Below are 23,217 nucleotides of genomic sequence, written 5' to 3'. Positions count from 1 at the left end.
CATCGAGTAAAACATCAAAAACCTATAATATTTAAAAGTCCCTTAAAAGTGTGACATAGTGCTATTTAGTATTTACAGCAACATTTGTGGTGTTATTTAAAATAAAAAAATATGTTTAAAGAACGGGATATGATAAATAGACACAAAATAAGGATTAATATACCAAATTAATCAAGTTAGTAATGATTAACTACTTTAATACATTGTTTTATTTTGAAGTCAAAAGTCATAATTATGTTTTTTATGTTATTTTATTTTATAATACTTTTGTTACTTTTTTTTTACTTTTTTTATATTTTGTTATACTTTTGTTAGTATTAATATCAATATTAATACATAAATAATCAAGACACTTTATTATAAACACGAAAGTGAAAAAGTTCATTATAAATAAATAAATAACGAGTCTCTAATAAAAAAGTAAATGTGTAAACATTAAAACAATTAATAACCTAGATCGACAAAACCACTTTCACGACAATAAAGTTGGGTATATAATTTTAGACGCCACCTATACATGGTCTCCCATCCAGCCGCAGACATGCTAATGTTGCGAAAATTCCAATAAGGCGTGATTGTAGGCATGGCAGCTCCGGTGAACGTGGCGGTTCTGGCGAACGTGGTGGTTCCGGTGAATGTGGCGGTTCCGGTGAAGACATAAGTGTCACCGGTAAACATGGTTGTTCCGGTGAAGACATAAGTGTCACCGGTAAACATGGCGGTTCCGGTGAAGACGGCAACTGAAGAACAAGAGGGGACGGCGGAATCGTTCGATTAGGGTTGCAAAAAAGGTAAGCTTGTTTTTATTACAGATCTATTTGTAAAAAGGTTGTTTTTTTATAGATCTGGTTGTAAAAAGCTTGTTTTTTTTTGGAGATCTGGCTGTAAAAAGTTTGTTCTCTTGAGTTTTTTTTTGTACCTAATTAGTGACAAATTTAGGTGTCCTCATAATAAAATCATCTTCTTCCATTGAGTTGTTTTCATGAGAAATCGACTTCTTCAAAAATAATAAAAGCTGGTGGTGGCCGAAGGTGTACGGTGGGTGGTGGTGGCCGGAGATGTAGTGTCAACTTATGTGGTGTATCTTTTAAGTATTAACTGTTTGAATATTAATTATCACTCTACTAACTGTGATGATCCTAACTGTATATTTTTTTTTTAAATTGTTTGCAATTGTAGATCTAGGAAAAAAAGTATTTAGATCTTAGAACAGGTGGGTGAAAATTAAAACATTTGTTTAAAAAAATTAAAAGGATGATATGGAAACTTGAAAAGTGCAGTGAGAGAAAATAAAGATATTATCAATTTATTCAACTTAAAAAGTGCACCAGGGAAAATAAGAAAAAAAAGTTGATTTGTGGGTTAATTTAACACAACCCTTAAACAACATTAAAAAACTAGAGCCGCTATTAGCAGGCATTAGAGCCGCTAGAAGCAAATTTGAAGCCGGCTTGTCAGCTCCGTAGCTGTTACAATGAGCTGTCTAAGGCAAGCGGGGTGAAGCGTCTTAGCCGAGACGCTATAGCCCAATAGTGGCACCTAAAACGGCTTCGAGACACCACGTGTCACGCCCTGATTGGTCCATCTTGAAAGGTTTTTAGAGACGCTACAGAAACTTTGTACAGCGTGAGGCGGCTCGGAAAGCCGTTTCAGTGGGCTAGTTTTGCAAATCTGACTGGTCAAAGGCCAGTTTCGTGATTTTCCCTTTACTTTGGTCCTCTGTTTCTGCACATTTACACACAGTGATACACTCTTACTTACCATTGATATGATGGATTTAAAGAGTGGGCACTAGGCTTCAAAGTTCAAATTTTGTTGTGGATTCCGTAAGTTGAAATTAGATGATTATTTGTTAGGGTTGTCCTGCAGAGAAAAAGTTTATATAGGCAATCTCAATTTCCAACATTCAATTTGTTGTCCTTGAGCTCTACCACATTGTGGTTCTAGCAACTTATAAGTTTTAACCTTATAGTGTAAATCTTAAATAAGCCATGTTTATGCCTATGGGTTTGTATTCTTTAATCGTTTTTTTTTGTTTCCATGCGCTACTAATTGCGATAAAGATTATGACGTTCGCACTTGATTACGTCGCTCTTAAGCATCGTTTGTACTTTTTTTCGTGTGAAAACCGGTTAAACTTTTGTGAACCTGACGGGTTGACGTAAAACATTTTGTCTACTTTTTAACACTTTTTAAAAAGTTTCAAGGTGCTAAATATGATTACAAAGCCATACAGTTACAATAAGAATCTAAATTCCTAGGTAAAACAATTTATATGATTGTATTTGATGACGGGGGTAGCCCAAATCTCAATAAAATGACTAATATACATAACAGCTTAAAAGGTTGAGAGGTTCAATACACGCGAACTCAGGTGAACAGTAAAAAGGACAAGCACAGTGTCCGGTCACATCAACACTTAACGTGTGAACCATTTCTGCACAGACAAAACATGTGCACAGAGAACACCCTTTTGTCCACAGGCAATGTTTTAAAAACCGGTTTTTAAATCGAACCGGATTAGGCTAAAAAATGGTTCAACCGGTTGAACCAGGTTGTACCGAGTGGTTGAACCGGCTTGATTAGCTAACTCTATAATTTCATAAATTACAACATCTACTCAAAAGTTAATCCAAAAATGCATGATTACATATTAAAAGATAATCCAAAAGTAAATCCATAATAAAAAATAATCCAAAAGATAATCGAAAATCATTCAATTTTCCAACAAACTCTTTTAAATGAAAGTGTACGATATGTTTAAGCCATTTGAGTGTTGAATACATCAAGTTCACGATCGCATAAAAGATGAAGTTCACTATTATCGTCATCCTCATCAACTAGAGGATACTTATTTTCGTTTCATACAATATTAAATAAGAACTTTTAGTTACGAATAATCATAATATATAAAAATTACATAAGATAAGTAACATATATAATAAAAATAAGTAACAACCCAAACTAAAATAACACTGGGCCGGTACCGGTATTACGTTTTAAACCGGTATACCGGATTTTACCGCCCGTACAAACCTTATGCCGTTTCACTTATTTACCGGGGTGTTTCGTACCGGTTTTACATCTGAAAACGGTAATACCGGTATAACCGGCTGGTATTTACCGGTTTTTAAAACAATGTCCGCAGGTCTAAACCCTTCAACCCCCAAATGGGCAAAGCCCTCACTGTAGCCAAGGATCACTGGTCAAAGGCTTCCTCTTATAGAAGATTCTTTCCCTATAAATAACAGCCACTTTCCATTCATTCCACCCATTCCAGATCAACTCAGATCACCCTTGATCTCTGATCTTACTTCTCCTCTCTAGAACTTGCTCCATGCTTGTTCTATTCTCGGCTCACTACAATATTATCTCACTTAACGTAGACATTCTGGGTTGAACCCTTCAATCCAGAAGTCAAAGTGAATAATAACAAAGTGATCCGCCTCCACGTGCTACAAACGTGGGGGGACCCCACGACCTGCGTTAGGCTAATCGAAACCTTGAACCCTTTTACCCCTGAGATATCGCTACAGGCCTTGGTCTTGTATTTGTTGTATCAACAGTATTCATTATAAATACATGTTGGGTGACTTTTGACATGTTAGAGTGGTTTCCTTTTGAGCTAAATGTGTTGTTTTTACCCATATGACCCGTTACAAACAAGCTTAACCCGAATTGACCCATTAACGAGTTCAAATTGCCACCTTTTCGGTGCTGATTTTGTGTAAAGTTGTTAACGTTCATGATGGTTTTCTTTATTTTTTCAATAATCATGATATTTTTACATGTCGCGTGATTACTACCTTTTTTTATATATGTAGCATAATAAAACTCGTCCCTCGAATGCAAGAATCGTGATCATAATCTATTATTGATTCCAACATTATTGATAAAACAAAGGTTCAAACACATGAAGATAGCAAGGGTCCATCAAAATAGGAACCACTCGTACAATTAGTCCCTTGACCATTGGTCTTATTCTACACAGCCACTTTAATACTTAAAATATCTACACCATAAGTACAAGTCTTAAAGCAAGAGTACAAGCAGACGAAGCAAGCCCGAGTAACACCAATACAAATGAACAAACCAGACCCGAAAAACCAAGTAACGTTAACCAAACCCGAATAAAAGAACATTAACTTACATAGTTGAAGTTGTGGATGCAAAGTGAAAAATGCCTAAAGATATTAATGGCTAAATTAAAAATCTTTTTGATTTCTTGTAACTTGACCCGGAAACTAATTTAGGCCCATGGGTGTTATCCACATCAATGGCTGAACAAATGCTTGGTATGAACTTATTCTTTCTTGCACTGCTTGTACGCGTTTGATTCGCTTCTAACCCGTGTACTTCGTGTTTGTTAAAGTACTTGATCTCTTGCTGTATAAGCGATCCAACGGTTCCTTTAGTACCGATATCAACAGGAGGTTCTGCGGTTGTTTTTTTGGATATGAATGAAGAAGATTGTGAATTTGTGGGAGAATTGGACATTTTTTTAATTTTTAGTTTTTGATTGGTGAAATGTTGATGAACATGAAATGTTTGCCTTATGATTTATATCCATGTGAAAGAATGGATCTTGTTTTTGTGAAGAAGATTGGGTGGTGATGTGTCATTGTCTTCTTCATGAATATGCATGGAGATGAACATTAAATTTTGGACCAACTCGGTTCAACTAATATAAATATCTTTTAACCATATATATAGATTTTAATCCATAAAATATAAATATTTTTTAACAAATATAAATTTGGACCAACTCGGCTCAACTAACATAAATATCTTTTCACCGACTTGACATTTTATATAATGTCTTCTATCTTGGTAACTAGTGGATTTTTTTTTTCATTCCTAGCTTTCCATATCTTCCGACATTGATAATCTCATGAAAGGCTTCTTTTTCTCGACCACCAAGCCCCACAAACCTATGTAGGGCCGTTCCAACCTTTTTGGAGACCTAAGACGAAATGAAATTTTGAGACCCTTTTTTCTTCTCTTGATTTTTATAAACGGTATTCCTTTATCCGTGTTTGGAACTTAGCAAAAATCTAACACAACTATATAACACAGAGTGATTTCCTTGTATAAGAAATCAAACAAATCTAAAACAGAAAATTTGCACTAATATTAATAGTTAACATATAAATTTCCTTTTAATTGGAGGCCCTAGGCCCAAGCCTGGGTTAATTATACTATAGGTCCGACTCTGAACCTATGCATCTCCACCAGACCGCTAACCAAGAAAGCGAACAAAGGAGGAACCAAACACCCAAGTTCACTGACAAACATCCAAGTGAGGCAACCAAACACCCGGAAAATACATGATCTGATGATTCCCACTCGGAGTCGCATAAAACACAAGTTCACTTGCAAATATCGACGATATTAAATCACGAACGTGTATAAAACAATTCTCAACACTCATTCTTCTTTTAACTTTGACATACATATTAGACACAATGTGGTATCAGTTCAATAAAAACATAGAAGACAGTTTGCAGTAGCAATGTGTAGATAAATTAAAAAACTGTTGTGCTTTGGAAGCCTTTCTCTAAGTATATCAGAGCCAGGTTTCGATCCTGGGACCTGTGGGTTATGGGCCCACCACGCTTCCGCTGCGCCACTCTGATTTGGTGCTCAATAAATCATAAACTTATAATATATTCAGTATTTTGTGAGTAACTGACAAATAAATAATTCGACAGCATGCAAAATTCCAGTTATGTAGACTTTGTTGGGTCCATAATATTTTTGGCGGTTTAATAATATTTCATTATTATAACATAAATCATATTAACAATGTCGTGGCGGATCTAGAAAATCCGTATAGGGGTAACGTTTCAAAAAAAGGGATAACGAAATCGAAAAAAACGTCAATTTTTTCAAAAATTTACACTACCGTTGGAGCGTCACCGGAGCATCAAGGGGCAACATGGATTACCCCTTGTAAACACTATAGGTCCGCCCCCGAATGTCATAATTCAACACGTAAAACATATAACAACTTCAAAATCCTAAAAATCTGATTATTCTTAAAATTGTGTTTATTGAAGTTGGACTAGGTTATTTCATATAACAACTTTAAAATCCTAAAAATCTAATTATTTTTTGTAATTGTGTTTATTGAAGTTGGACTATGTTATTCTTTCCAAGTGGGTATGGAGGTTTATGACGGAAGAAGAAGGCCTATGGAGAAGAGTTATTCGGGCTTGTCATGGGAAGAATAGGAGGGGGTTGGTGATGCCGGCCAAAGCTAATAGTACGGGAGTTTGGAAAAATATTTCGAGGTTGGAATCTAACTTCAAGGTTAATGGAAAAAGAATCCACAATTACATTAAAGGGGTTTTGGGTAATGGTAAGAGTATTCGGTTCTGGATTGATAGATGGATCGGGGACGTCCCGCTGAGGTATAAATGGCCCGCCTTGTATGAGCTTGATTCGCATAAAGTTAGCTGGTTTAGTGAGCGAATTTCAGTCGTGGACGGTACGGTCGTTCCGCAATGGAGTTGGTCGGCTCAGCCAAGTTCTCCGGGTGCCATGGCGGAGTTGGTGGACGCGGCTAGTGTGTTATCCGAAGTCAGGGTCTCGGAGGTCAAAGACAAATGGGCTTGGTCTTTGGAAGCCGATGGGAATTTTTCTACAACTTCGATCAAAGAGCTGGCAGCGAAGGATCAGGAGCTGGAAGGTATGTTTCCTTATAGTAAGTGTAATGCCCATAAATTTAAAATCATTTTTATAGAAATAAAAAGAATAATAGTAATTATTTATTAAGAAAACCCTAAATGAGACACCCAAGTAAATTGGCATGAACCCTAAAAATTTTTAGAACAATCGGAATCAGGATCAGGGCCCCTAAAACTCAGGGGGGGGGGGCAAAACCCTAGTTACGATTAGCTAAATAACTTGCTGGCCGTTTTGAATTTTACAATTTTATCAACTCAGCTAAGCTACTTAGACACGAAGCTACCTATAGAAAATAGGTGACCACTCGCGTAGCGCGACAAGTATAGGGGTTACCCCTCGCGCTACGCGACAGGGACAAATTTCGCCTAACATAAATTACCAATAGCGTAGCGCGACGCCTACAAGTGATACCCCTCGCGCTACGCGACGGTGTCAAAATTCGGGTATAAATAGAGGAGTCTGGGACTTGATTTCTGGCACAAAATCGACGGAAAAACTCACAATATACACAGAGTTATCGTCGTTTTACTTCAATTAACACACACACTATTATCGAGGTGCTGCCGCAATCAGGGTAATTACTCGATCGCTATTACGATTCATTGTCCGGAATCAATATATCCCAAAGAATATCTAAGTGCTGCCCATATTTGGGTTATGCTTCATCTATCATCGGTAATCCGATGACTGAGCCGAAGCAGTGTACTTTATCGTTGTCGATGATTCGATATACGAGCCGAAGTACTGTACTTTATCGTTTGTCATTTTGATAAATGAGCCGAAGTATTGCACTTGGACATTCATTGTCCAAATTGATCTCGGGGAATTATCGTAATCGTTGTATTGATCACTAACTCTGTTTTGTGTGCATTATTGTGAAATTAGGTTAAAAGATTAATCAGTAGTCTAAACTCTGCCCATATAAATTTAAAATATTAGCATAAGGTAGCTTCACTTTGGAGTTATTAAGGTACGGATCCTTACCCCACTCTTTATTGCTTCATATTCAAATTGTTATAAAACCACTAAATTACTATATCTGTTAAAAACTCCTCACGTCTTTGATTATCGATTCATTTGACAGTCCGTTCGATTCCTATCAATTGATTTAGTTTTCATGTCATGCGATAGTATTATGTTGTTACACTCATTATCGCATGTTCCGATATATGTTCCGTTTTGTTATGAAAATAAGTTTTATAAGTTATGTGAATAAGACCATTTGTACTCTGATACCCTGAGTATCGCTTCTCGTGGAGTGTCCCACGAGCATGTTGTTGTGGCATCAACATCATGTGCTCCATCCGTGACGGAGAGATTAGTTCACGGCGTCTCTTAAGTACAAGTGTGGTACATAAAGCTATTAGGAGGCGTATGGATCGATCCTAGAGTTTAAGTATAAGTATAAGGAGGTGGATAACGGGTATGCCAATTCGCCATCTCATGTGATAATTATGCAGGAGTAGCTACCTGTGTATTGTCACGTTTTAAGTTTGCTCATGGGTACATCCGTAAGATATGATTATGAAATTTTGTTCTTGCATCATATCATTTTCGCCTAAAGTTCCATCCGGATAAGATTTCATATGAAGCATTATTTGTTATTTGAGCCTAAAATTCCGTACTGAGCATTCGGCTCATTCCGTAAACTTTTTGTATATACAGGTCCACAGATTATTTTGGGAGGGGAAAAGAGAGAAGAATAAAGCCTAGGAATAAATCTGAAGATGTTAGTTAACTAAGATGAATGTCTCCGCTTGTATATTAATCTTAATTTTAATGGTCGTGTGGTTGTATCCTTATCAAATAAATAAATGGAATTATGACTTTTGTTTATGTTACCGTTATTGTGACACGTCAGCCCTTCCGGGTTGGGGTGTTACAGTAAGTGTAGTTGGGTGCCTGAGAAATGCAATATTTTTGTGTGGAGATCTTTGCTTGATCGGATCCCAACTAGACAAGCTCTAGTTAGGCGTAATATCCGTATTGATTCGGTCGATTGTGTTCTATGTGGGGAAGCGGTCGAATCGGTGGATCACTTGTTCACGGCTTGTGAGAAATCCATGAGGGTGTGGAATCGGTTAAGTGAGTGGGCGAATATTCCTTCCATCTATGCGTTTTCTTTTGGTGATATTGTGGAGCATCATAAGGATTGTCCAGGAAATAAGAACTATAAAGAGGTTATTCGGCGGCTCATCTTTGTTGCCTGTTGGTGCATTTGGAAAGCGAGGAATGCGAAGTTTTTTTCGAGTAAGGAGAGTAGTTGGGAAGAGATTTTTGGGGAGGTTAGGTCACTCGGTTTCTTTTGGTTAAAAAATAGATCGAAGCATTGTAATATTGAATGGATAGAATGGTGTAAATCCCCGTTGTATATGTTATAGTTTTGGGTGCGGTTCTGGTGGTTTTTGGTGCCAGGCTGCCTATTTATAAAATTTTACCTTTAAAAAAAATTGATTTCTCACAACACAGAATTTTGTGATTCTTGATTTATTGAATATTGATTATTGTACTTTAAACTTAATGATAATGATAATAATTGTTCAAAACTCTTATGATTTCTTGATTATTAACATTTGCTTATATACTAACATATTGTTAGAACAGGAAATCCAATTTCTATATTTTATCATAGTCATTATTAGTAAATAAGAAATCAATAAACTATATTATGTAACACATACATTTTAGTAAACCTTTTTTTAACTATTTTAGTCCAAAAATCTAATTTATAACAAATCCAGCCCCGAAGTTTGCATTTCTTAACGCTTTTCATCCCTAATGGTGCTTTTTCGTTTAATTATTAGGGATGAAAAGCGTTAAGAAATGCAAACCTTAGGGATGAAAAGCGTGAAGAAATACAAACCTTAGGGATGGTTTTGTTATAAGTCAGATTTTTGGACTAAACTAGTTAAAATGGACAAATCTTAGGGACGAAAACAGAAATTTACTCTTTGTTTTATATATAACTCTTTTACAATATTTTTCAATACACTCTCCAAAAAATCAAAATTTGAACACATGACGATTGTAATGTTCACAACATTACATAGACTTATAAAAAAGGTCTAACTTGATAACCCTTTTAGTTTAATACACACATGCGACCATATCAATAACTCAACTCTAATTAAACTTAGTTTGAATATTTGGTACCTATTTGACCACATCCCAACACCTAGAAATGAATTTAGGCATCTTTTTTTTAAACCGCCTCTATATGTATAAAACTTACTATTTGAAGTTCTATCACTTCCAGTTGCACTTTTTAAAACTTTCAACACATCTAAGTAAGTTCAAAATGATTAACTGAAACTAATACCGGCCACTTGGACTAATAAATTTACTCATTTGGCATTCTGAATCCAGTTGACTTAAATGGCCATTTTTACATAAAATATATTCACAACTTAACTAACATATTTTGATTTAAACCAACCCCAATAGTGACCCACCATAGAATATTTATTTTGAAAATATTAGAATTCCAAATATATAGGTTAGCTTCCGAACCAGTTGCTTCCAAGTTTATAGCTTGTGACTTTGAGATTATAGCTTCTAAGTTTATAGCTTCTGAGCCTATATCTTCAAGCTTGTGGCTTCCGAGCTTATAGCTCCAAGTTTGTAGCTTCCGAGCCTATAGATTCAAGCTTGTGGTTTTAGCTTATTGCTTGTTGTCTTCTTAGCTTCTTGGCTATTGGACTATACCAGAAGAAGCTGATATGTTGGATGCTTCGTTATTTTAACCAGGTTTGCGTACCTACTTTCGTTATTAGTCCTCGATCAAAGATGTTTATATCAAAGATGTTTATGGCAGAGTTATAGGTGCTTTTGGCTAAAGTTGTCGTGCTTCAAGTTTCTCACCTTATTGTTAACGCTACTTAAAGTAGTAGATGTCTTGTAAATAGTGTTGTAAAAATCGCGACTAGACGACGACTAGTCGGCGATTAATCGCTAGTCAGTCACTAACTGAGTAATTTTTCGTTAATCAGTCCATTAATTGCTAGTCGGACCTAGTCAGCCAGGCAAAAATCGGCGATTCCAGCAAAAAACCTGTATATTTTGGCCAAAACCTTTTGATTCCGGCCAGTTTCCAACCAAACCATGTGAATTCCAACGATTAATCTTGTATAGTTAAAAAAATGAGCTGAGTAAGAGTTAAAACCTAGCCACTTAAAATATTAACATATAAAAATGTGTATGCATACATAAAACTGAAAATTACAAATAAAAAACCCGATCCGATTAATCCCGAGTAGTCGCTAGTCTCCACCTCACCGGTAGGGAACGGGGATGATATTAGACGCATAGGGCCATATTGAACTAGCCTGAGTCTTTCTCCTCTGTTCAAAATTAACTTGGGGTTCCCGTGGGGTTGAAGGCGGATGTGACGGTGTGTAAGGGTGGTGGGTGTGACTATGTGACGGTGCAGGAGGCGGTGGATGTGGTGCCGGGTTGGGGGTACGGGCTTTGGATTTTTTATCGGAGGTGGAGAAGAAAATGGACGGAGAAGAGAGTGGGTGAGTGGGGAGGGTAATATAGTCATTTCTCATCAACTTAACTAGAAAAATTAACCACCATCTAGTCAGGGGACTATCCGAGTAACAACCGAGCAAACCACAGAGAGCATACATGCTATTTCAAAAGATGGGGACTAAACATGAAAAAAGTGAAACCACAGTGACCATCTGGGCAATTAAATCTTTAGAAAATTACTAGAGGATAAAGTGAGATTCACATGATTTAATTGTTCAATTTTAGAACCAAACTGATGTCATCCAAACCAAACCAAACCAAACCAAACCGGTACCGGTACCGTATTCATTTTACATGTGTTTCGACGTGGCGGTATAAGCTATAACGAGTACCGGCTCAGTAACAAATCGAAGAGATCCCGACGAAACAACATTGATATTAGTACCATTACCAATATTCGTTTTTTGTAGTTTCACATTAGTGTAAAACACATGTCTGTTGGGCATATCTCTTAATACATACACTAATACAAATCAAACTGATTATATAGCGAATCAAACCAATAGCGATTGAAAACAATCTAAAAAGTTTGGGAAATCCCACTTGTTAATCTACAAAACATGATAAAAAGGGTGTAACATCAAAGCAGAGGGGGTGCTAATGAAATTTGGTGTTTCTTCTGTTCAAGCAGTAGTTTAGCCCAAATGAAGTAGATTTCCATGGCGGCCGCCATTTCCGTGACGCCGTTGGTACCTTACAACCGTAAACGGCGTCCCAGCGCCGTGAAATTACGGTGTTATAACGGCGTGGAGGAAGATAGAAAGCAATGGGAAAAGTTCTACAAGCGCCATCAAAACAAGGTTTCGAAAATAGTTAATTTGAAATTGATTATTGAGTTTGGAACAAATATCATTTGTGCAAGTAAGTATTTCAGTCAGTTTATGATGTAATTGGTTGCAGTTTTTCAAGGATCGACATTACCTGGAGAAGGATTGGGGGCATTACTTTTGTCATCCAAAGGTCCTCTTAGAGGTTCCATTCATAATTCATTTCACCACTTAGATATATATTCATCTACCCTGTTGTTCAAGCTCGAAAAAATGTGCCCCTTATTGCCTTAACGATAAACATTGCAATTACTATAAATATAAATGGGTTCACTAGAACTAATGCCAATGGGCTAACTTCTAAACCATAAAAATTGATTTGTAAATGGGCTATATTGGAATTGGTATGGGTATAGTATTTAAAAAAAAACAAATATATGTTGGATTTTTTTTTTAAACGCATGCCCCCACGGGCCCTGTGCGGTGGTCCTCCCCATAGTTGTTAATAGCGACAAGGGACCTATATGCTAAATAGCGAATAACGACAAATAGCGGCCGCTATTTATAAAATAGCGATACACTAGAAAAAGAATTTTGAAAATTTTTATATGTATATTATATCGAAATACCCTGGTATATATATATGCTATTTTACATGTATATTTAACAAAAACCTATTATCCAGCTATTTTATAGCTATATCTAATTGCTATTTATATCAAAAAAATTTGTCGACATTCTCACTATCAGTCGCTATAACCCTAATAGCGACACTACATCGCTTCGCTATGTAGCGCGCGATAGCGATCGCTATGGCCGCTATTGACAACTATGGTCCTCTCCGCACACCGTAAAGGCCGCCCATGCTTATAGAAAGTATTCCGCGACTGTGCAGGCAGGTTGTGGAGCTGGCAACACAATATTTCCTCTTGCCAAGAAATATCCTCAACTTTATATTCATGCTTGTGATTTCTCACATCATGCTGTCACACTTGTTAAGGTATGTTGTTGTTCTCTCTGGAGGTGGCAGCAGTTGGAGTTGGTCTGTCCCTCAAAAACACTTTTTGTCCATCCTTTTAGAATTTAGAAAAATTAGTAATGTGTGTTAGTTATGATTACAGAAACTACACTATTCTCATTACAATATTATCTTTTTAAAAAGCGATAGGCGCACAAAAGCGACGAGGTCTAAAATTGAGGCGCGAAGCACAAAAGCAGTGGGCGTACCCGAGGCGCAAGGTGTTTATATAATTTTTTTATATATCCGATACATATCCCTTAGTTTTTAACTTCCTTTATCCTATATATAGCTATAAATAAGGCTTTTATACAATTTTACTTACATGTACAAGTCAAAAAACCCAAGGTACAACTTTTTTCTGCAGAAAAACGCCTCAGATATATAAGGCGCGCGCCTCAAGCCAAAAAGCCCCCCAAAAAACCCAAAAATCTGCGCCTTTTGGGCGCTTCTTGTAGTTACACAAGGCGCTGAGTGAAAAAGCCTCAGAAGCTGCGCCTTAGTGCGCCTCGCGCCTCAGGCACGCTTTTTAAAACCAAGAATATTATAAATATTTTAATAAAAACAACTTAACAGGTAGTAGTAATGCTGTATGTAGGTCGAGTTATATGGGTCAAAATCTCCTCCTCTAGATAAATTCTCACCATCAGAACTCAGAAGTTGGGGTGCAAACGAGCCGAGCCGAGCCCGAGCTTGACCAAGCTCAAGATCGAGCTCGATTAACTTATGAGGGCTTGAGCTCGGCTCGGTTTGAGCTTTGTTTTCAAAGCTCAAGCTTGGCTTATTGATAGTTTCTCAAGCTCGAGCTCGGCTCGTTTATTATATATTAAATAAAAATAATATGCATAATAGACTTCTTTAGGATCGTGGGCTCGATAAGTGAAGCTCGGGCTCATTTACTAAACAAGCTTATTTTTAGGTTCGAGCTCGGCTCGTAAACAAATTTAAATAAGCTCGGCTCGGCTCGTCTCGTTCAGTAGACAACTTTAAATAAACGGTAAATGTTATTAAATATTAATAAAAACTAATATTAAGCTAAAGCTCGATAAGGCTTGACGAGCCTAACGAGCTTCACATGCTAGGCTCGAGCTCGGGCTCGATAAATAAACGAGCTTTATTTAGGCTCATGCTTGGCTCGGGCTCGATAAGGCTCGGCTCGTTTCGAGCTTTTTCTCGAGCCGATCTCGAGTAGCTCGCGGGCCGCTCGGCTCGTTTACGCTCTTACTCAGAAGCAATATGAATCTGTTACTAACTTTGGATTTTATTCAAATGCAGTCACATCCAAATTTTCGCAAAGATCAAATTAATGTTTTTGTTTGCAATATTGCTGAAGAAAATCTTTGTGATCATATTATGCCTGCATCTGTCGATATTGTCACATTGGTAAGCATGGACCTTACAAGTTCAAGGTTTTTTTTTCTCTATTTTTATTATGGACTATTGAGAATTTTAGAAAATCTTGATAAGCACTTGAAAATTGTAAGCAGGTTTTCACATTATCTGCGGTTTCTCCAGAGAAGATGCCAATTATTATACAAAACCTTGGACTTGTATTAAAGGTCACTCTCACAAAACTTTTGTTGGCGTTTATGAACTCTTAAAACGGTTCGGTCCTTAGTTCGCTTTTGCTGGTCTAACCAGACTACGGTTTAGAAATTGTATATAAACTAACTATTTAGTTGAACCGGCCGCGATTTGCTTTGGTTAGTTACTCCCTCCGTCCTAAAATAGTTGTCCTCATTGATATTTATATGTATATATATATATATGTGTATATATGTGTGTGTGTGTGTGTGTGTGTGTATATATATAGAGGAAGGTTAACGTACATTACAGCTTAACGTACATCACGTACGACAAGTAATTACGCACGTTCATTTTAAAATCACGCACGTTATAACTCAAAAATCCAAAATCACGCATGTTGAAACACAATAATCACGCACATTGAAAACATTAATCACGCATGTTATAGAACAAATCACGCACGTTGTCGTACGTGAAGTACGTTAAGCCATAATGTACGATACACTTTTTCTATATATATATATATATATATATATATATATAGGGTAGGGCTATATAGAAAACCCTATATATATAAAAAACCCTAGAAAACCCAACCTCCCGACATTTTTTTTTTTGAAAAAAATAACACATGTAATATACATGTTTTTAAGAGTTTTGGGCCAAAAAAATCAAAAAAGCGCCGAAGGGATGATTTAAAAAAAAAAAATTTTCAGCAATTTCTGTCTTTTGTGCCTAACACATGTTAGGCAACCGGACATTGCTGAAATTTGTTTATTTTTTAAAAAAAAATCCCTTCAGCGCTTTTTTGTTTTTTTTTGCCCAAAACACTTTAAAACATGTATATTACATGTGTTATTTTTTTCAAAAAAAAAATGTCGGGAGGTTGGGTAAAAATGGGGGGAGATTTGAGTTTCCAGAGTTTTCTAAAAATTTAAGGGTTTTTTGTCTAGCATTACCCTATATATATATATAGAGAGAGAGAAAGTATAATGTACTTCAAGGCTTAACCTACATTAACATACATGACAAAAAATATAACGTGCGTTATTATCATAGAACGTGCGTGATTATAATCCCATGCGTGATTATGTGGTCCCATGCGTGATTATGTGGTCCCATGTGTAATTATGTGGTCCCATGCGTGATTATACCTCTGATCCAACGGTTACCATTGTCTCCTACGTGATGTATGATAAGGCTTTTTGTATGTTAACCTTACTCTATATATATATATATATATATATATATATATATATATATATATATATATATATATATATATATATATATAGGTAAAGGATCCTGTAAAAAGTCCATCTTTTGTAAGAAGTGTAAGAAATAATCTTGGAATGACAAGTGTCCCTCCTCTTAATTAATTCAAAAGGGTAGATTAGTAATTGTACATTTTTGTCATTTAATTGATTTACAATATAACTGAAAAAAAAAACTGGCGATGAGAATTTTTAGGGATTGATCGTTTCATCTCCATCTCCGATTCAGATCATCTTCTCCGACCATCTTGAATCATAGTCAATTTATCCGGTTATTTTAAAACACCACGCCATGAATCTGATTATACAATGTCTCCATATAAAACACCATGACTTGAATCATAGATGTTTAAAACACCACACCATGAACAATGTCTACAGATAAAACACCATGACTTGAATCATAGTAATGGTGTTTTAAAATCTGGGAATGTTTTTGTATTGATAAAACACCACGCCATGAACAATGTCTCCTGATAAAACACCATGACTTGAATCATAGATGTTTTAAAACACCACGCCATGAACAATGTCTCCAGATAAAACATCATGACTTGAATCATAGTCATGGTGTTTTAAAATCTGGGAATGTTTTCTATTGATAAAACACTACGTCATGAACAATGTCTCCAGATAAAACACCATGACTTGAATCATAAGCGTTTAAAACACCACGACATGAACAATGTCTCCGGATAAAACACCATGACCTGAATCATAGTCAATTTATCCAGTTGTTTTAAAACACCACGCCATGAATCTGATTATAGATCTATTTATGATAAAGTATGAAGAAATTCGTTGATTTTTTGGAGATTGATGACGGTTACCATATAATTCGCTAATCTTTAGGAAGTTGATGGGGGTTTTGAAACGGTTACCATATTTGAAACGTTGGAAAAGTCACTATTGCCCTTCAATTTTTACATAAGGTCCTTCTAATTAAAACACAATTTACATTTTATACCCTATTGATCTCAACCATTAGATCAAATATCCAATGGTTTAAAACACTTCTTACCCTTCTTACATTTTAGACACTTTTTACCATATCCCTATCCTACATATATATATATATATATATATATATATATAGAAAGTATAATGTACTTCAAGGCTTAACCTACATTAACATACATGACAAAAAATATAACGTGCGTTATTATCATAGAACGTGCGTCATTATAGTCCCATGCGTGATTATGTGGTCTCATGCGTGATTATGTGGTCCCATGCATGATTATACCCCTGATCCAACGGTTACCATTGTCTCCTACGTGATGTATGATAAGGCTTTTTGTATGTTAACCTTACTATATATATATATATATATATATATATATATATATATATATATAGGGTTAGGTTCATTTGTGAACAACCCCCTTGATTGTGCACACTAGTGAACTAATCCTAGCCCTTGATTATCAGTACACAAGTGTAAACACAAGTGTAAATCAATGGCTAGGATTTGATGATGTAAACCAATGGCCAGGATTTGTTCACTCAGTTCACAAATACAATAGTGTTCACTCTAGAACCCCACCCTATATATGTATAGGGTTAGGTTCATTTGTGAACAACCCCTTGATTGTGAACACTAGTGAACTAATCCTAGTCCTTGATTATCAATACACAAGTGTAAACACAAGTGTAAATCAATGGCCAGGATTTGATGATGAAAATACACTAGTGTATTTTACGATTTGATGATGTAAATCAATGGCCAGGATTTGTTCACTCAGTTGACAAATACACTAGTGTTCACTCTAGAACCTCACCCTATATATATATATATAGAGACTAATTTTCCCATTTTACTTATTATTGAAATTTACAAAATTTTTCAGTTCATTTGATATCATGAATGGATTGTGTGTTTATGTTTGTGGACAATTGTTATGCGACGTAGGTAGTACCTATCTTTACATTTTTCCTTTCTTTGTAATTCTAGTATATTTGTAACCCACATTCCTTATGTGTGGATGACATATATATGCAGCCAAACGGTCATGTTCTTTTTCGGGATTATGCTATTGGGGATTATGCTCAAGTGAGCTTCCAAGCTTCGTATAATTTCTTATTCGATTTTATATATCGTTCATATTACCATTTTAGTCGCCATCTTTATGACCGTTTTGCAGACAATGCTGATGAACAAAAATCAAGTTATCAGCGAGAACTTCTATTTTCGTGGAGATGGCACTGTAAGAATTCTGAGTTGTTGTATTCGTTTTCATTCTCATCATCAGCGCTCACTGAATCGTAACTGGACTGAACCAAAAAATAAAATGAAGTATATAATATTTTTGTATTATAGAAATAAAATTCCTAAATAAGGAGATCTCAACCTTCATATACGGCTTGAGTTCCAACTCATTTCTCTTTCGTTGAAATCCAAAAATATTTCACTAAATTCTCTCTTTTATCAACCAATTCGAACTTATTTTCAATTGTTATTGTCAAATACATATCTGCAGTGTTCGTACTACTTCTCTGAAGATTTTTTGTCAAGGTTATTCGAAAGAGCTGGATTTGTTGTAGTGGACGTGAATACATATAACAAAGAAATAATAAACAGAGCTCGAAATATTACCATGCAGAGGTATTTTCTTCTACTTTTTAACTATTTATGGGTGGATTAATTATATCTAGATCGCTATTTTTTTTTTCTATTTTAGGCGTTGGATACGAGCTGTTTTCAGACGACCCTGATGGTTTACGTGCACTTTGCTAAACATGATCCTCACACTGCATTAATGACACCAAAATGCGATTTTTCTGTTAATTGACAGCTTGGTTTCTAGTCCTGCGGGTCATCGGAAAGTTTATTTGATAACACATTGATTTGGGCTCTTCAGGGAGACAATGAAGGTCTGGACTGAATCTATTCTTGTGTCACATGTGAACTAAAACGTATTCATATCTATTATTTCATAGTAAATAAAAACCAAAGCTGTTAAAGACTATGATGGGCAAGCAGTTTTAGTGGCTTCTGACATGGGCTGCTTTTGTAGCTTCTAGCATAGGCTAACTTTGACTTTTTTTTTTTTTTTTGAACGGCAAATTTGGATCACTGACGGACCACTGGAGTATCATCGTGCCACCAGCAGAACCACCCGATCATATCCATCTCCACTAGGCAATAATGCTTATACACCAATTCAGGAGGAAACCCAATAAATCTGGGAAAAACCCCCCTTTGTGGGAATCGAACCTATGACCTAATGGTCATAAGCCTTATCCCACCACCAAGATACCACTAGGCTATAATGCCATGGGTAACTTTGACTTTTTTATTGATAGATGCTTAAAAATAAACGTGTCTTTATTTATAAAGCAAACATGTTTTGAGGTGTCTGAGGCACCCAATATGTAGTTCTCTGCCCAAGGAAGGCTTGGTCATATGTTCTATCTTTTTTGGGTACCTACTTATCTTCTTCAGGCTAGTCGCTTCCTGGCTTATAGGTTTTTGGCTTCAAGCTTCATAGCTTATAGCTTCCGAGCCAATACCTTCAAGCTTGTAGCTTCCGAACCTATAGCTTCCGAGTCTATACCTTCAAGCTTGTGACTTGAGCTTATAACTTCCAAGCTTATAGCTTCCGAGCCTATATCTTCAAGCTTGTGGCTTCCGAGCTTATAGCTCCAAGTTTGTGGCTTCCGAGCCTATAGCTTCAAGCTTGTGGCTTTGAGCTTGTAGCTTATTGCTTGTTGGCTTCTTAGCTTCTTGGCTATTGGACTATGCGAGTAGCTGATATGTTGGGATGCTTCGTTATTTTGACCAGGTCTGCGTACCTACTTCGTTATTAGTCCTCAATCAAAGATGTTTATGGTGGAGTTATAGGTGCTTCTGGCCGAACGTGTCGTGCTTCAAGTTTCTCACCTTATTGTAGCTTCCGGCTTAAGTTGCCTGTTGTACTTTTACAACTGTTAACGCTGCTTAAAGTATTGTAATAGGTGATGTAAATAGTAGACCCGTCTACTTTTTCTGACTTAACAAGTGACAAGATGTCTCTTTTGTGAAAGCACATGTCCATATCCTTATGTAAAGATCTTTCGACTTTTAGAAAATTACTAGAGGACAAAGTGAGATTCATATGATTTAATTGTTCAATTTTTACTTGGGAATATGGATCTACATCACAATCTAGATTTTTTTGCATTCCAATAGTTTTGAAAGAAAATTTGGCATATTTTGTATTTCCAATATAGAGAATCTATTGGCACACCCTCATGTCTATCTGTACACTTTGTTTTTGTCAATACGGGTCGTATAAACACAAAAGTCAAAAGTTAAATCTGCATATGTCGGTTCTTGTCTAGCGGCTGGCTGGACCTATACGGGTCGTATTGAATTGTTGCATACCATGCCCAACAAACATACTTCTCATCTTTGTTCAAAAACTCAGCAAAGCTATCACATAATCATGTAAGATTATGCGCACTTAGATTACCCCTTACATCTTGGCAACAAGAATTGAACGACAAATAGGATATATTAGCTCCTAAATATGAAGTAGGTTGAATTGCTCATTAAAGAGGCTAAACATTACAATTACGCCGAAGCATACATCGCTGCATCTAAGTGTGCATAATACTCTTACGTGTCAAATCACAAATCGGTATTTCCCGTGTACAAATCTTTATTTGATTGCATACCATGTCTTCACGCTGCTGCTGCTGCAGACCACATTATTATTTGGTACAAGTTCTCATATAAACAATGGGAAAATTTAAAAAGCAATCACATTACACCATACCATACCAGTGATGGACAGACACTTCCTAGAGATAAAATATTTATGAGTTATGGCTTATACAAGTTCTTTGCGCCATCAAGTAGGCCGAACCCAAAAACACACGCAAGACACTTTTCAGCTTATACAAGTATCAGTCACGCGACACACATGTAAAACGTAGTTTGACTAATTACGAGTCTTCATTTACGCCAGTGAACATCATATAACAGCAATGACACGGTATACTATCAATGGCACTGAACCAGACGTACATACACAGTGTGGCAACGGAAGTACTACTATTACCCGACGGCATTCATGGAGCAATGCACCACATCATTGAGCCACACATGATATAGAGCATTTTATTATTTATAACAAACGTTCATTCACGATAGGCACGAACAAAGCATTATATTGTTTAAAAAAAATGTTCATCCCCGCCATTTGGCATTTGAAACAAACAAATCTTACGCGAAATACTTTATAATTTGAAACGGTGTCCCATGTTTAGTGCACTATGTAAACGGAATAACGTTCTATTGTATCGCGCGGTCGGTGAGCCATTGTGACGCGCCGTCTTATCGTTGAGGTGCCGCCGTGACGCAGATGACCTCTATGGCGCGCCATCTCATCACGAGGTAACACCCTTCTTAACAAACGGTGATTGCCACCTTTTTCAAGCAAACACATTCACGCCGCCTAGTTTGCGTCACCGACCCTCCTGCCCCCCACCTTCGCGCAAAAGACCTTCACTCGGCATATACAACACTCACACCACCAGTCTTCACGCAAAAGAGAGGATTTTGATCGCGTCGGATCAGATAAGTTTTTAACTGCTATGACATATATAATTTAAAAGACATGGATTCCATTATGATTTGTTTAAGTAAATGTATGAACGGGGAAAGGTACGCCCCGGTTCATACAACACGAACCCGACTGTGAAATAGATTGTGCTCACATGGTAAGCTTGACATGAATCCAACTGCGAAATGAACCTAAACACAACACGAACATAGATGTTGTGTTAGACACCAAACCCAAACATGACTCGTGTATATTTGTGTTTGACACAACATACGACACTTCTAACACGAAATTTGCCAACTTTTTTTTTTCATGTTTTGCATTTTAGTACTCCGGAATCCCTTATTTGTAGGGTAAAAACACAATTATCTATTTTATAAACAACTGCTCTTTAACATTGAAGTTTTAAAGTAACATAACTAATTTAAGTTTCGAAGTAAAATACCTTTCAAAAAACTTATAAAAACAAATGGGTCAACCTAAGACGTACATGTTTAACTGAACATATTGAAAACTAACTTTAAAACCGGCAAGACTAAACCTGAGCGCACGAATCCTGTGTTCAGTTTGCATCGTGTCAAACATCTCTACACAGAGAAAAACTATAGGTGTATAACCAAAACGAAAGAGCAATGTCGAATTTTGCAAATAAAAATTGTTGCCTTGGAAGCCTTTCTCTAATTATATCAGAGCCAGGTTTCGATCCTGGGACCTGTGGGTTATGGGCCCACCACGCTTCCGCTGCGCCACTCTGATCTGGTGGTCTGTTTATTAATTTAATTTATAACATCTCATTTCCTGCAACTGCTGGATTTTTCATTTCTAGCTTTCCATATCTTCCGACATAAGACTACGATAATCTCATGAAAGGCTTCTTTTTCTGGGCCACCAAGCCCCACTATCTCCACCAGATCTCTAACCGAGAAAGCGAACAAAGGAGGAACCAAACACACCGGAGAATACATGATCTGATGATTCCCACTCCGAGTCGCATAAAACACAAGTTCACTTACAAACATCGATTGATATTCAATCACGTAAACAGAAAAGAACTGCAAACGTCTATAAAACAACTCTCAACGCTCGTTCTTCTTTTAACTTTTTGAGTTTGACATATATATTAAACGCAATGTGGTATCAGTTCAATAAAAACATAGAAGACAGTTTGCAGTAACAATAAATACAAAAAAATAAAAAACTGCTGCTTTGGAAGCCTTTCTCCAAGAATATCAGAGCCAGGTTTCGATCCTGGGACCTGTGGGTTATGGGCCCACCACGCTTCCGCTGCGCCACTCTGATTTGGTGATCTATAAATCATTAATGTGATTAATATTCTATCAATTCCTGCAATACGATATCTTTTCATTTTCTTTAATTCTTGATTTGATACAACAAGAACACCAATTTGTTCAACCCATCTTCACAACTTCAGACACCAAATTCGAAAAAGATTCGACCCCAGTTCGTAAATTTGGTTCACAGTTTATGAGTATGGGAAAAAAGGCTCGAGCTTTGCAGCCTGGTTGTGTTCAAGAACCCCTTTTTTGGTGTTTGTTTTTGTGTTGAAAGTTCTGTGCTTTATTTATTTTTTTTATTGAAAGTTTTAATTCCCAGTTATTATATTGTGGTTCTTGGAGCTGTAACTATTATATTTTGGGGAAAATTACAGTTTAGTTATAAATATTATTTCTTGGGTAGATGATACTTGAACATTAGGATGGTGTAGTAAAGATCTTTAGAAACGTATATTGCATGTTTGTATATTCATAAGTCAGATACAATTTGGCCACAATTTTTTAATATTCACAAGTTCACTTCAAGAAGGCTTGGTACTGGATTGAGCCAAATCATGGATTCGA

The 23,217-nt window shown here is 36.4% G+C and overlaps 1 protein-coding gene and 3 non-coding genes across 7 annotated transcripts; 1 reads left to right on the top strand and 3 right to left on the bottom strand.

Moving 5' to 3' along the window:
- Window positions 1–5,564: 5,564 nt before the first annotated feature.
- Window positions 5,565–5,636, bottom strand: TRNAM-CAU. Its single transcript has one exon. It is a non-coding gene; the product is annotated as a tRNA-Met (tRNA).
- A 4,610-nt stretch (window positions 5,637–10,246) lies between these two features.
- Window positions 10,247–18,778, top strand: LOC110873635 (uncharacterized methyltransferase C3H7.11). 4 transcript variants are annotated; one of them, XM_022122605.2, is made up of 10 exons: window positions 10,247–10,437; window positions 11,855–12,023; window positions 12,124–12,195; window positions 12,886–12,990; window positions 14,284–14,391; window positions 14,496–14,567; window positions 17,812–17,862; window positions 17,954–18,016; window positions 18,290–18,414; window positions 18,491–18,778. In XM_022122605.2, exons 2-10 carry the CDS (start codon window positions 11,883–11,885, stop codon window positions 18,522–18,524), a joined length of 771 nt encoding a protein of 256 aa, XP_021978297.1. In that variant the 5' UTR covers window positions 10,247–10,437; window positions 11,855–11,882; the 3' UTR covers window positions 18,525–18,778. The 4 variants fall into 4 exon arrangements, with proteins under 4 accessions (XP_021978297.1, XP_021978302.1, XP_021978298.1 ...); XM_022122606.2 differs by lacking the exon at window positions 10,247–10,437 and having other exon boundaries at window positions 11,701–12,023; window positions 12,124–12,183; XM_022122610.2 differs by lacking the exons at window positions 10,247–10,437; window positions 12,886–12,990 and having other exon boundaries at window positions 11,698–12,023.
- A 3,264-nt stretch (window positions 18,779–22,042) lies between these two features.
- TRNAM-CAU lies at window positions 22,043–22,114 on the bottom strand. The gene has a single exon. It is a non-coding gene; the product is annotated as a tRNA-Met (tRNA).
- Window positions 22,115–22,585: 471 nt separating this feature from the next.
- Window positions 22,586–22,657, bottom strand: TRNAM-CAU. Its single transcript has one exon. It is a non-coding gene; the product is annotated as a tRNA-Met (tRNA).
- Between the last annotated feature and the right edge of the window lie 560 nt (window positions 22,658–23,217).

This window comes from Helianthus annuus, chromosome 8, assembly GCF_002127325.2.
Source record: "Helianthus annuus cultivar XRQ/B chromosome 8, HanXRQr2.0-SUNRISE, whole genome shotgun sequence".
In the NCBI taxonomy this organism is placed as follows: Eukaryota; Viridiplantae; Streptophyta; class Magnoliopsida; order Asterales; family Asteraceae; genus Helianthus; species Helianthus annuus.
Note: the sequence above shows the minus strand (reverse complement) of the source record. Positions and strands in the feature narration are given on the sequence as shown.